The sequence below is a fragment of the Oncorhynchus tshawytscha genome, unplaced genomic scaffold (assembly GCF_018296145.1).
Source record: "Oncorhynchus tshawytscha isolate Ot180627B unplaced genomic scaffold, Otsh_v2.0 Un_scaffold_7041_pilon_pilon, whole genome shotgun sequence".
Taxonomy (NCBI): Eukaryota; Metazoa; Chordata; class Actinopteri; order Salmoniformes; family Salmonidae; genus Oncorhynchus; species Oncorhynchus tshawytscha.
In genome coordinates, this window is record NW_024609821.1 from 592,501 (window position 1) to 607,500 (window position 15,000).

The 15,000-nt window shown below is 44.1% G+C and overlaps 1 protein-coding gene across 3 annotated transcripts in view; it reads right to left on the reverse strand.

Moving 5' to 3' along the window:
* Positions 1-15,000, reverse strand: part of il16 (interleukin 16) — a 53,862-nt gene that overhangs the window by 6,556 nt on the left and 32,306 nt on the right. For all 3 annotated transcript variants that reach the window (XM_042319000.1, XM_042318999.1, XM_042318998.1), the window contains exons 14-24: positions 14,494-14,626; positions 13,598-13,685; positions 11,610-11,893; positions 11,326-11,472; positions 11,024-11,182; positions 6,192-6,342; positions 5,227-5,806; positions 4,769-4,937; positions 4,038-4,664; positions 2,240-2,427; positions 1,257-1,425 (exon numbers count right to left, since the gene is read on the reverse strand). In XM_042319000.1, coding sequence (XP_042174934.1) covers positions 1,257-1,425; positions 2,240-2,427; positions 4,038-4,664; positions 4,769-4,937; positions 5,227-5,806; positions 6,192-6,342; positions 11,024-11,182; positions 11,326-11,472; positions 11,610-11,893; positions 13,598-13,685; positions 14,494-14,626 — 2,695 coding nt within the window. The remainder of the gene's footprint in view (positions 1-1,256; positions 1,426-2,239; positions 2,428-4,037; positions 4,665-4,768; positions 4,938-5,226; positions 5,807-6,191; positions 6,343-11,023; positions 11,183-11,325; positions 11,473-11,609; positions 11,894-13,597; positions 13,686-14,493; positions 14,627-15,000) is intronic.

Here is a 15,000-nt window from a genome sequence, read left to right on the forward strand (position 1 = left end):
ATGTGGTGTTACCGTGGTGTTGATGTGGTGTTACCGTGGTGTTGATGTGGTGTTACCGTGGTGTTGATGTGGTCCTGATGTGGTGCTGATGTGGTGTTACCGTGGTGGTGATGTGGTGTTACCGTGGTGTTGATGTGGTGTTACCGTGGTGTTGATGTGGTGTTGATGTGGTGTTGATGTGGTGTTACCGTGGTGTTGATGTGGTGTTGATGTGGTGTTGATGTGGTGTTACCGTGGTGTTGATGTGTTGTTGATGTGGTCCTGATGTGGTGTTGATGTGGTGCTGATGTGGTGTTGATGTGGTGTTACCGTGGTGTTGATGTGGTGTTACTGTGGTGTTGATGTGGTGCTGATGTGGATTTCAAGTGGTGTTACTGTGGTGCTGATGTGGTGTTACCGTGGTGTTGATGTGGTGCCGATGTGGTGTTGATGTGGTGTTCAAGTGGTGTTACTGTGGTGTTGATGTGGTGCCGATGTGGTGTTACAGTGGTGTTGATGTGGTGCTGATGTGGTGCTGATGTGGTGTTACTGTGGTCTTGATGTGGTCCTGATGGGGTGCTGATGTGGTGTTGATGTGGTCCTGATGTGGTGCTGATGTGGTGTTACTGTGGTGTTGATGTGGTGTTGATGTGGTGCCGATGTGGTGTTGATGTGGTGCCGATGTTGTGCTGATGTGGTGTTGATGTGGTGCTGATGTGGTGTTACTGTGGTGTTGATGTGGTGTTGATGTGGTGCTGATGTGGTGTTACTGTGGTGTTGATGTGGTGTTGATGTAGTGCTGATGTGGTGTTACCGTGGTGTTGATGTAGTGCTGATGTGGTGTTACCGTGGTGTTGATGTAGTGCTGATGTGGTGTTACCGTGGTGTTGATGTGGTGCCGATGTGGTGTTGATATGGTGTTGATGTGGGGAACATCATTATTTGACATCCTAATACAGTCAGCAAGGCCCTTCTTGTGAGGAATACAGTCAGCGAGGCCCTTCTTGTGAGGAATACAGTCAGCAAGGCCCTTCTTGTGAGGAATACAGTCAGTGAGGCCCTTCTTGTGAGGAATACAGTCAGCGAGGCCCTTCTTGTGAGGAATACAGTCAGCGAGGCCCTTCTTGTGAGGAATACAGTCAGCGAGGCCCTTCTTGTGAGGAATACAGTCAGCGAGGCCCTTCTTGTGAGGAAGAGGTGGACGGACCTCCAAATAAATGAAAAACAATGAAACAGACAGGCCGGACACAAAGACAGAAAGACTGACAAAGTTTCACCTTCAGTGTTTCCTCATCCAGAGCTTTCACTTCCTGGATCATGGTCTGTATTTCCTGTGGAGGGATGGCTGAGATAACAGAGTGGGCACATGCTGACGGAGATGGGCGTGAGACCAGGTTCCCTCCCTCCTCCCCCCGCTCAATGGTACACTGCCTCAGATCAGATAGGCTGAGAGGAATAAGGAAGCAAACAGAGTTCAACTCACTCACTGACACTGGTCACATACAGAACACACACACAGACACACCTTCTGTATTACAGGTTCATCGTAGCTACTCTCATAATCATGCATTTCACTGTATGAAAACTAAATAGAGAGTTGTGTTTTAGTCTGGTCAATCTGTTACAGACTAAACTTTGAGAGGATTTCAGTCAGATTAACACTTTCGACATAATGACACATCTCTAACACATGGGACTTCCTGTTTGTTCACTTCCTGTGTTCATACTTCCTCTTACTAAAGATGATACTGCCATGATTGCATTAAAGCCCTGTGAAGCAGGGACAAAATACAGAAAAGATTTGATGTAAAATATGCCTGTTCCATCTGATAATATATAATTCCATCTCTACTTTACAGAATCTGACTTCCAGGGAGCAGTGCTATCTTACGTTTTTTATAGCAAGCACTACTACAGTGTAGGTCCATAGACATACTAGACTTCTATCAGCTCTTGTGAAATCAGCGTATATTTATACCTTTTCATCCAATCACCTGAGAGGTAGTATGTGTATGCCTGTCTGGTATCAGTCATTGAAACAGTGAATATGCTGTATATACCAGGGTAAGGGTCAATTCCATTTTAATTACATCAATTTAGGAAGTAAACTGAAATTCCAATTTGAAATTATTCTCATAAAGAAGCATTGAGAAAAACTGGAATATGAACTTCCTTTTACTTCCTGAATTGATTGAATTGTAATGGAATTGACCCCAACCCTGGTCTATGCTGTATGTTGATGTTTTGAGAGAGTTTTTACCTGACAGAGAAGCTATTCTCATTGCTGTCGGGGCCAGGGGAGAGGGGAGTGTTCTGGGCCGGGTCGGGCTCCTCCGGGCTGCAGACTAGAGGGGATACAGGGGGTGGGTCTGACCCGGGGTTACCCGGCCTAGTAGGACAGAGGGAGGGGAGCAGGGAGTGCATGGAACGCATCAGGGCATGGGAAACCTGGAATAGAGTAGAGAGCAGAGCAGAGCAGTTAATAGTAGAGCAGAGCAGAGTAGAGCAGAGCAGATAAGAATAGAACAGGGCAGATAAGAGTAGAACAGAACAGATAATAGTAGAACAGAGCAGAGTAGAGCAGATAAGAGTAGAACAGAGCAGATAAGAGTAGAGCAGAGCAGAGTAGAGGAGAGCAGAGGAGAGGAGAGCAGAGCAGATAAGAGTAGAACAGAACAGATAATAGTAGAACAGAGCAGAGTAGAGCAGATAAGAGTAGAACAGAGCAGAGTAGAGCAGATAAGAGTAGAACAGAGCAGAGTAGAGCAGATAAGAGTAGAACAGAGCAGATAAGAGTAGAGCAGAGCAGAGTAGAGGAGAGCAGAGGAGAGGAGAGAGAGCAGATAAGAGTAGAACAGAACAGATAATAGTAGAACAGAGCAGAGTAGAGCAGATAAGAGTAGAACAGAACAGATAATAGTAGAACAGAGCAGAGTAGAGCAGATAAGAATAGAACAGAGCAGAGTAGAGCAGATAAGAGTAGAGGAGAGCAGATAAGAGTAGAGCAGAGCAGATAAGAGTAGAGCAGAGCAGATAAGAGTAGAGCAGAGCAGATAAAAGTGGAGCAGAGCAGATAAGAGTAGAGCAGAGCAGATACGAGTAGAGTAGAGTAGAGCAGATAAGAGTAGAGTAGAGTAGAGTAGAGTAGATTAGAGTAGAGTAGAGTAGAGTAGAGTAGAGTAGAGTAGAGTAGAGTAGAGTAGAGTAGAGTAGAGTAGAGCAGAGCAGAGCAGAGTATAACACATGTTATGGTTAGGGCTCTGCTGTTATTTTCTACCCTTCATCCCACCTCAAGAGGCCATTATAGCACATTCTTACACCATGGGTGAAACAACTGTCAATTGACATCAGATTAAATGTCTGCTGACACTCATTCCCATCAGCAGCCTACACTGTAGTAATTATTCATTATTATTGTCTCAAGGACATTAATCAACATAATGAACCACTTAAATCATTATCTGTTCACAACATTATATGATAATAATAGGCCTTTTATCTAAGAAAATGGAGGGAAAAACAAATGAAAAAGAACAGAACAGCTGAGTTGACTATGTTACGGTGCTTAATCTGGCATCCCACTGGGCACACACTGTTTTAATCAACATTGTTTCCACGTCATTCCCACGTTACAGATGGTGAATTGACGTTAAATTGACGTCTGTGCCAGTGGGATGACGTCTGTGACGTCTGTGCCAGTGGGATGGCCTGTAGTTCATTTGTTCATTTAGCAGACAAGATACTTATATTTCTGTGCTCTTACCACAGTCAAAACACATATATTTTATAGTAAGAATATAATGAAATATAAGAGAATATTATATAAATTATATTGTTTCCCAAGCAAACTATTGCCAAGTGTCGCAGGTGCACACAATCCACACACTAAATGACAGTTACAAACCTATTGCATGCACCTGTTACAGAGTAATTACATGGGTTATTCAACTGGTATGACACTTATGTGACATTTCATACATTTCTTCAGTTAAATTGGACATTTTACAATTTCCACTTGGACGATGTGATGTAATGTAAAGTGTGGACCAAAGACGCACCTGGTTACTGAAGGAAAGTATCTTCCCCAGGCTCTCTCCCTCCAGTCCTTGTAGAGTTGTTGACCCATCCAGGGAGGGAGAGGTAGGCAGGGGCAGGCTACGCGTCCGTAGGCTGGCCTGCTTGCCCTGAGCCTGGGCATGGTTCTGGTCTCCCTCCCCCTCCTCTGGTGGTTGTAGTGGACCAAAGCTCTCTCCCTTGGAGCTGCTGGACCTCCTGGGCACCGGGCCCGAGGGGGAGATGGAGGCCTCTACAGCCCCATCCAGGGGCTCTGTTTCTGGTTCGGCCTCAGGGAGAGGTGCCTCTAGGGTGGATGGGGAGGTGGTGGTGTCTTCGGGGGATGGCGAGTCAGAGATCTCTGCATTGGGGTCTGTTGTCTCTTCCACTGGGGTCTGGAGCTCCGAGGTAGGGTGGGGGGTCAGAAGAAGAGAAAAGCAGGTAGGAGGAGAAGGGTGGGAGGCAGGAGAGGGCGGAAGGATGGAGTGAGGAGAGGCTCCAGGGGGAAAAGAGGACATCCTCCTGTCCTGGTCCTCGTCAGGGATTGGAGAAGTCAAGTTGGCTCCTTTGCCCATGTCATGTTGGATTGTGCCATTCTCCTCTAAGAGAGGGGGGTCACTCCTGATGGGTGCCTTGTCCTCGTCAGGGATTGGAGAGGTCACTTTGGCTCCTTTGCCCATGTCATGTTGGATTGTGCCATTCTCCTCTAAGAGAGGGGGTCACTCCTGACGGGTGCCTTGTCCTTCAGAGGGAGGGAAGTGCAGGGGGCTAGGGGCCTCCTGTTGTTGCCCTCCATCTCCTGACCTTTACCCTCAGGACTAGAGAAGGTCTCAAATGAATGGATCTTCTGCTTGATTGACAGCTGGGCTGTAGAGGAGGTGGGCCGCAGACGTACCCCGAAGGTGCTGTTGAAATACACATTTTTAAAAGTTATTGTCCATCCACCTGGATCATTTACATGAGACAGAAATTCTTGTTGGCTTATAACTCATGAACACACAATACTTGATGGACCGACTGGGAATCAAACCCTGTTACCTATACCCTTCAACACCACCTCAACCGCCTGAAATAAAAGCCTACACTTTAGGCGCTAACACAAGTCTTCAGATCTCAGGCAAGACTGAACCGCCTCCGCTACATTTGCATAAAACACAAGATAAAGGAGAAATGTTGTGGAGAAACACTACGTACGTTCCACTGCCTCTGATGTCCTGGGGTTTGGCCAGCTCAGCCTGGGGCCTCCCATTCCTAATACTCCTGAGGCTCTGACGGTTCCACACAGGCTTGGGGGCAACTGGGGGGCCCTTCCTCACCCCTGGGGGGTCCTCAGTCCTTGGGCTGGGGGTGGAGATTAGGGAGGCAGGGGTGGAGGGGGTGGTGGGGTCTGGGGCGGTGTGGTGGGTGGAAGTAGAGTTGAGTTCAGGAAGCTCGGGAAACTCACTCGGTTGGCTCATGGCGACTGGGGAGTGTGTGTCGTTGGGGTGTCTGTCGGTTTGGGATGGAGTGTGTGTGGCGTCGTGGTGTGAGCTGAGATGGTGTGTTTGTTGTTGGTGTGTGCTACTGTGGGAGTGTGTGTTGTGACGGTGTGTGCTCGGATGAGTCAGACTCTGGTTCTGATGGGGGTCTTCAGGACCTCCAAGATCAGGGGCGCTGTCGGAGATCCTAACCCAGGGGTCGTGAAGCTTTTCTGGGGGGAGCTGCTCTGCGCGGCCCTGCCTCCTCAGGCCCGGCCTCTTACTCTGGGAGCAGAGGTGGAAGGCAGATTCAGCACCTGAACACAGACAACACAGGAAACACAGTCTAAGAGGAGGAGAGATAAAAAGTACTTCATAAGGAGCTAGACTCACACTGCCCTCATTAAAATAATGCATTCATACCTGCACAGCTTTCTGCTTTACTAATAATGGTATATAGTAAGTTGTGGTGCCATTAAACGTCACAATGTAACAAATGATCCTAAAGATGGCGTTCACAACTAAATAACATGTTGTCTTTCAGAAAACAAACTGCAAATGAACTGCAAATGGCCCCTATAGGTGTCTCAAATAACTGTATATTTGACTGTTACCTCTGTATTTACAAATGGTGTACTCTAATACATTTTTGGAAATTGAATGAAAACGACAAAAAAAAGTATTGAGGTTCCCATACGATACCTGTGTGTAGTCTGTCTTCTGTGCAGGATGAGTATCGAGGGCAGTCAGTGATGGCAGCAGAGTGAGCCTCTGAGTGGGTGAGAGTCTCTCCACTTCCCCCTGAGTGTTCTCGCTCTCTTTCTCTCTCTCTTTCTCTCTCACTCTCTACTTCCTGGAACACAGATAAACAGGAAGTTAAAACGTTGAGCGCACCACTCAGCCTCTGACCGCAGAACAGTGTAGTAATTCACCCTGCATTTACTAGCGCCCGTTACCCTCCACCACTTCACATGGACATGCATCCATCCATCACACTCACAACGACCAGATGCAGAACATAATTGAATCACACACAGTGCCAAGGCAAGGCCATTCTATGATATCCAATAGCTTCATGCCTGATGTGGGTATAACACAAGCATCTTCCAGAATTACAGGTGAGTCACTTACAAACACACAAGCAAATACTTCCAGAACGGAGAGAAGCCATCCTTACTATAAAAGCTTGCATTGTGAGACAGGTTTAAGGTTGGATGTTTGAGGGACAGGATACATAGGGAAGAGGTGTCATATTTGTCCATCCATGCCCGTTCAAAGGCATGAATGGACGACATTCTGTCAACAAAAATGTAAAGGTATGACTGGTATGTTCATGAAAAAGCACCATTCTCAGTCCAAAGTCATCTCCATGCAAAACATTCACCAACCCACATTCAGGAGGATGAAACGGTGCCACGTACATTTCTACACAGTAGCCTTATGATCTTTCTCAAAGCCTTGTACACACTGCTAACCAGCTGGAAGCATGTAGGTGTGGATGCAGAAACAACACATGGAACAATACACATTAGTTACAGGCAAATTATATTAGTATACTGTATTTAGTCAATTCAGCATGTTTTAGCATATTGCTTACAGACAGAGAAAAAGGAAAAACAGTGTCTATGTCTAAAGTTATCCTTCTCTGCACTAATGTCTAATGTTATCCTTCTCTGCACTAATGTCTAATGTTATCCTTCTCTGCACTAATGTCTAATGGTATCCTTCTCTGCACTAATGTCTAATGTTATCCTTCTCTGCACTAATGTCTAATGTTATCCTTCTCTGCACTAATGTCTAATGTTATCCTTCTCTGCACTAATGTCTAATGGTATCCTTCTCTGCACTAATGTCTAATGTTATCCTTCTGCACTAATGTCTAATGTTATCCTTCTCTGCACTAATGTCTAATGGTATCCTTCTCTGCACTAATGTCTAATGGTATCCTTCTCTGCACTAATGTCTAATGGTATCCTTCTCTGCACTAATGTCTAATGGTATCCTTCTCTGCACTAATGTCTAATGTTATCCTTCTCTGCACTAATGTCTAATGTTATCCTTCTCTGCACTAATGTCTAATGGTATCCTTCTCTGCACTAATGTCTAATGGTATCCTTCTCTGCACTAATGTCTAATGGTATCCTTCTCTGCACTAATGGTATCCTTCTCTGCACTAATGTCTAATGGTATCCTTCTCTGCACTAATGTCTAATGGTATCCTTCTCTGCACTAATGTCTAATGTTATCCTTCTCTGCACTAATGTCTAATGGTATCCTTCTCTGCACTAATGTCTAATGGTATCCTTCTCTGCACTAATGTCTAATGGTATCCTTCTCTGCACTAATGTCTAATGGTATCCTTCTCTGCACTAATGTCTAATGGTATCCTTCTCTGCACTAATGTCTAATGTTATCCTTCTCTGCACTAATGTCTAATGTTATCCTTCTCTGCACTAATGTCTAATGTTATCCTTCTCTGCACTAATGTCTAATGTTATCCTTCTCTGCACTAATGTCTAATGTTATCCTTCTCTGCACTAATGTCTAATGTTATCCTTCTCTGCACTAATGTCTAATGTTATCCTTCTCTGCACTAATGTCTAATGTTATCCTTCTCTGCACTAATGTCTAATGGTATCCTTCTCTGCACTAATGTCTAATGGTATCCTTCTCTGCACTAATGTCTAATGGTATCCTTCTCTGCACTAATGTCTAATGGTATCCTTCTCTGCACTAATGTCTAATGGTATCCTTCTCTGCACTAATGTCTAATGGTATCCTTCTCTGCACTAATGTCTAATGTTATCCTTCTCTGCACTAATGTCTAATGTTATCCTTCTCTGCACTAATGCACTAATGTCTAATGGTATCCTTCTCTGCACTAATGTCTAATGGTATCCTTCTCTGCACTAATGTCTAATGGTATCCTTCTCTGCACTAATGTCTAATGGTATCCTTCTCTGCACTAATGTCTAATGGTATCCTTCTCTGCACTAATGTCTAATGGTATCCTTCTCTGCACTAATGTCTAATGTTATCCTTCTCTGCACTAATGTCTAATGTTATCCTTCTCTGCACTAATGTCTAATGTTATCCTTCTCTGCACTAATGTCTAATGGTATCCTTCTCTGCACTAATGTCTAATGGTTATCCTTCTCTGCACTAATGTCTAATGGTATCCTTCTCTGCACTAATGTCCTCACTAATGTCTAATGCACTAATGTCTAATGTTATCCTTCTCTGCACTAATGTAATGTTATCCTTTGCACTAAGTTATCCTTCTCTGCACTAATGTCTAATGTATCCTTCTCTCTAATAATCTAAGTGTATCCTTCTCTGCACTAATGTCTAAGGTATCCCTCTGCACTAATGTCTAATAGTATCCTTCTCTGCACTAATCTAATGTTATCCTTTCTTGTCAGCAGGTTGGAATGGTATCCCTCTGCACTAATGTCTAATGTATCCTTCTCTGCAGTGAATCACTCTTTATTGTCAGCATGTTAAGGTATCCCTCTGCACTAATGTCTAATAGTATCCAATCTGCACTAATGTGAATCATCTTCTTGTCACATGTTTAATGGTATCCCTCTGACTAATACTAATAGTATCAATCTCTGCACTAATGTCTAACTCCTTTATTGTCACAGGTTGGTATCAGACTTAGATCATGCACTAATCTAAGTGAATCACTCTTTATTGTCAGCAGGTTGGAGAGGTCCCAGTCAGACTTAGATACATATAGTAGCAATCTGAAGTGAATCACTCTTTATTGTCAGCAGGTTGGAGAGGTCCCAGTCAGACTTAGATACATATAGTAGCAATCTGAAGTGAATCACTCTTTATTGTCAGCAGGTTGGAGAGGTCCCAGTCAGACTTAGATACATATAGTAGCAATCTGAAGTGAATCACTCTTTATTGTCAGCAGGTTGGAGAGGTCCCAGTCAGACTTAGATACATATATAGCAATCTGAAGTGAATCACTCTTTATTGTCAGCAGGTTGGAGAGGTCCCAGTCAGACTTAGATACATATAGTAGCAATCTGAAGTGAATCACTCTTTATTGTCAGCAGGTTGGAGAGGTCCCAGTCAGACTTAGATACATATAGTAGCAATCTGAAGTGAATCACTCTTTATTGTCAGCAGGTTGGAGAGGTCCCAGTCAGACTTAGATACATATAGTAGCAATCTGAAGTGAATCACTCTTTATTGTCAGCAGGTTGGAGAGGTCCCAGTCAGACTTAGATACATATAGTAGCAATCTGAAGTGAATCACTCTTTATTGTCAGCAGGTTGGAGAGGTCCCAGTCAGACTTAGATACATATAGTAGCAATCTGAAGTGAATCACTCTTTATTGTCAGCAGGTTGGAGAGGTCCCAGTCAGACTTAGATACATATAGTAGCAATCTGAAGTGAATCACTCTTTATTGTCAGCAGGTTGGAGAGGTCCCAGTCAGACTTAGATACATATTGTAGCAATCTGAAGTGAGCTCTAACAGGGCAGTCCCATTAGTTCCCTTATATACTGACAAGTTATATTTGCATGATTTAGCTTATTCATCATTCATAATTCATGTTTGTTTCATGCATGTGACAGACCAATACCTCACGAGGCTTCTTCTCTAAGCTGAGACCTTGAAACTGAGATATCATTTCTCTAAACAAGGTTCTGGATGTACTGCCAAATTGCAGCTATTGAGAGTGAGGATTTGTTCAATCAGTAACTTGATTGAACACAGAAATTGGTTTATACAAAAGCACAAACAGAGAACATAGAAATTGGTTTATAGAAAAGCACAAACATAAAAATGTCCATCACATTGTCCTGTTGTGTTCATTAGGCACCAAATGGAAGAAACAGGGAGGGACTACCTGGACTTGTCCAATAAGAAACGGTCATTTTCGTATTAAGCCGTTTCCGTTGCATGCCTTAATGAAGTCTACCCAGCTCAGCAGATCAGCTTCACAGACCATTGTGGTTTCAGAGAATATGCAAGCTGAAGAACCAATGCAAAACAGAGTGACGTGTCTCAACCACAGCTGATGCCTGATGCATGGAGACTACGCAACTCTGTTTTACAGAGATTTTGATCACGCCCCCTTCTTCCCTACAGTAGCTACCATTTATGGGCAATAGAAGCATGCAGTCTAGCTCTTCCTCAGATGTACTGCAGTATGAATGACAGCCAGTCATATCATGCTGCTAAAGTCCTGTTGAGATGCATCGATATTTACATTATTTTGATCCATCGATTCAAATTCATTACTTAAAAAAAGTTCAAACCTGCTTACAATATTCATCCATCCATCCATCCACAGTAATACATGTTTAAGTCAATATGCCTGGTTAGATAAGTGTATACTTAGTCAATTCAGCATCTTTAAGCATATTACTTGGGAACAAAAAAAATACAAAAACAGTGAGATTATGTCAGATGCTGTCCTTTTCTGCACTAGTGGGTTGTGTTCATTCGGCACCAAATGGGAGAAACCAGACTATCATTGTAAATAGGTGTAAATAATGTTGTCTCCCTACCTGACAGTTGGTATGTGTGGGACTCCATCCGTCCTCTCTAACAGGGGAGCCTCTACTGGAAACATCGGAGTCTGGCAGGCCCCCAGGGGCCCCCTCCTCACTAGTGACGTCCTGGTGTCGGCAGTACCTCCTTGGAGGTGCCAGGGCTTTGGGCCTGTTCTAGGGTCAGATTAGGAAAATATGTGTTATATAAACATTTCTTATTGGACAAGTCCAGGTAGTCCCAACCTGTTTCAGTGCATTATTCTTCCATTTGGTGCCTAAAGTGTGGCCTTCCAAAAGCTTGTATGGAGTTAAGCTACCTTATTTCCCCTTGTGGCCAGGTCTAACGTGCGCTGGCAGGAGAGGTTGGCTGCTGGGGAGTTGTAAGGGACGTTATAGTCGTCATCAGGGACAGGGTAGACCAATGCAGACAGTCTGTTATCACACCAGGGCTCAGGCGTGGACCCCTAGAACCATGAGATAAAGATGGATAAGGACCCTAGAACCATGACCCCTAGAACTCCAACACCAATGAGACAAAGAGGTATTTGAACCTCTAGAACCATGACAGATTATTCTGGGATGCTTGGTTGTGTTGAGTTACCATGGGGATGTCGAGGCTGTGGACCCTTTCCATCAGATTATGGTGCATGTTGTGGTTGTGGTTGGGTATAGTCAGGGTTTGACCATTAACCAGGTTGGTTCCTGGTCCGGGGCAGCGGTTGTGCTGATGGTTATGATGGTGGTTCTGGTTGTATGTGTTGCTGTCACTACAGGAGCGGGTCATGTTCTTCTGGGCTCGCCGGGCAGTCAGTTGGCTGAAGCTCCTCGCCACACAGCGCTCACACTTCCCTCTGGAGTGAGAGCAGGGGTCAGACGTACGCAGGCCTGGGGTTAAGAGGTCACAGAGAGAGACCAGATAGAAAGAAAGGTAGGTAGGTAGGTAGGTAGGTAGGTAGGTAGGTAGGTAGGTAGGTAGGTAGGTAGGTAGGTAGGTAGGTAGGTAGGTAGGTAGGTAGGTAGGTAGGTAGGTAGGTAGGTGAGAGAAAGAGAAAGGACGTGAGAGACATTAATTTATCCTGATGAAACACAATGCAGTAATATTACAGAAGGTAATGTGGTGCATTATCGTCTGGCGTCGCTGAACTAGCTGAGAATTGATAAAGGTTGTTACTGTCTATACTCCACTGAGTTGATAAAGGTTGTTACTGTCTATACTCCACTGAGTTAATAAAGGTTGTTACTGTCTATACTCCACTGAGTTGATAAAGGTTGTTACTCCACTGAGATAATAAAGGTTGTTACTGTCTATACTCCACTGAGTTGATAAAGGTTGTTACTGTCTATACTCCACTGAGTTGATAAAGGTTGTTACTGTCTATACTCCACTGAGATAATAAAGGTTGTTACTGTCTATACTCCACTGAGTTGATAAAGGTTGTTACTGTCTATACTCCACTGAGTTGATAAAGGTTGTTACTGTCTATACTCCACTGAGTTAATAAAGGTTGTTACTCCACTGAGTTGATAAAGGTTGTTACTGTCTATACTCCACTGAGTTGATAAAGGTTGTTACTGTCTATACTCCACTGAGTTGATAAAGGTTGTTACTGTCTATACTCCACTGAGTTGATACTGAGGTTGTTACTGTCTATACTCCACTGAGTTGATAAAGGTTGGTACTGTCTATACTCCACTGAGTTGATAAAGGTTGTTACTGTCTATACTCCACTGAGTTGATAAAGGTTGTTACTGTCTATACTCCACTGAGTTGATAAAGGTTGTTACTGTCTATACTCCACTGAGTTGATAAAGGTTGTTACTGTCTATACTCCACTGAGTTGATAAAGGTTGTTACTGTCTATACTCCACTGAGTTGATAAAGGTTGTTACTGTCTATACTCCACTGAGTTGATAAAGGTTGTTACTGTCTATACTCCACTGAGTTAATAAAGGTTGTTACTCCACTGAGTTGATAAAGGTTGTTACTGTCTATACTCCACTGAGTTGATAAAGGTTGTTACTGTCTATTCTCCACTGAGTTGATAAAGGTTGTTACTCCACTGAGTTGATAAAGGTTGTTACTCCACTGAGTTGATAAAGGTTGTTACTGTCTATACTCCACTGAGTTGATAAAGGTTGTTACTCCACTGAGTTGATAAAGGTTGTTACTGTCTATACTCCACTGAGTTGATAAAGGTTGTTACTGTCTATACTCCACTGAGTTGATAAAGGTTGTTACTGTCTATACTCCACTGAGTTGATAAAGGTTGTTACCGTCTATACTCCACTGAGTTGATAAAGGTTGTTACTGTCTCTACTCCACTGAGTTGATAAAGGTTGTTACTGTCTATACTCCACTGAGTTGATAAAGGTTGTTACTGTCTATACTCCACTGAGTTGATAAAGGTTGTTACTGTCTATACTCCACTGAGTTGATAAAGGTTGTTACTGTCTATACTCCACTGAGTTGATAAAGGTTGTTACTGTCTATACTCCACTGAGTTGATAAAGGTTGTTACTGTCTATACTCCACTGAGTTAATAAAGGTTGTTACTGTCTATACTCCACTGAGTTGATAAAGGTTGTTACCGTCTATACTCCACTGACTGGCGTCCTGCTTTAGTTGGCTGTTCTCTACAGCCTGGGCTATGGCATCATTCAGCTGCTGCTCTGACACCTAAAGATACACACAGGCACATTGCATTTAACACACACACCACAAAAATCAACACACTCCCTCCCCAACACTACACACATGTGCATCTGTACCACAGTAAACTAGTTTATATAAGGCCAGACAGTGTGTGTACAGTATATTTTAACCTTTATTGAACTAGGCAAGTCAGTTAAGAACAAATTCTTATTTACAATGACAGCCTACCCCAGCCAAACCCTCCCCCAACCCAGACGATACTGGGCCAATTGTGCACCGCGTTATGAGACTCCCGATCATGGCCAGCTGTGATACAGACTGGGATTGAACCAGGGTCGGTAGTGTCGCCTCTAGCACTGAGAGGGTGTGTATATAAGGTCAGACAGGGAGTGTATAGAAGGTCAGACAGTTTGTGTATATAAGGCCAGGCAGGGTGTGTATATAAGGTTAGACAGGGTGTGTATATAAGGTTAGACAGGGTGTGTATATAAGGTTAGACAGGGTGTGTATATAAGGTCAGACAGGGTGTGTATATAAGGTCAGACAGGGTGTGTATATAAGGTCAGACAGGGTGTGTATATAAGGTCAGACAGGGTGTGTATATAAGGTCAGACAGGGTGTGTATATAAGGTCAGACAGGGTGTGTATATAAGGTCAGACAGGGTGTGTATATAAGGTCAGACAGGGTGTGTATATAAGGTCAGACAGGGTGTGTATATAAGGTCAGACAGGGTGTGTATATAAGGTCAGACAGGGTGTGTATATAAGGTCAGACAGGGTGTGTATATAAGGTCAGACAGGGTGTGTATATAAGGTTAAATGGGGTATTTACTTTGGGGTCAGGGTGTCGACTGATGATGATCTGGACTGGCCCGGGGGAGCACTGACTCAGAACCGTGTACACATCATTCAGTACCATGTTGTATACCACTGTGTTGTTGATCTCCATAATCTCATCTCCACATCTAGGAGAGGAAAGAGTGGGAGAGAGGGGAGAGGGAGAGGAGAGAGAGGGGGGAGTGGAGGGGAAGGGGGTTAGAGAGAGGTGGGTAGTGTGGAGGTGGAGAGAGGGAGGTGAAGGGAGAGGGTGTGATTAGGAGAGGGGGTGGAGAGGGGAGAGAGAGGGTGAAGGGCAAAGGGAGGTTGAGGGATTAGGAGAGGGGGGATGGAGAGGGGGGACTGAGAGAACCGTGACAATCATTCAGTACCATGTTGTAGGACTGTGTAGAGAGAGGGGAGGGATGGAGGTGGAGAGAAAGAGGGGGAGAGAGAGGGGGAGAGAGAGAGGGGAGGGGACGAGAGGAAGCGAGGAAAGAGAGGGGGGGAGTGGAGAGAGGTG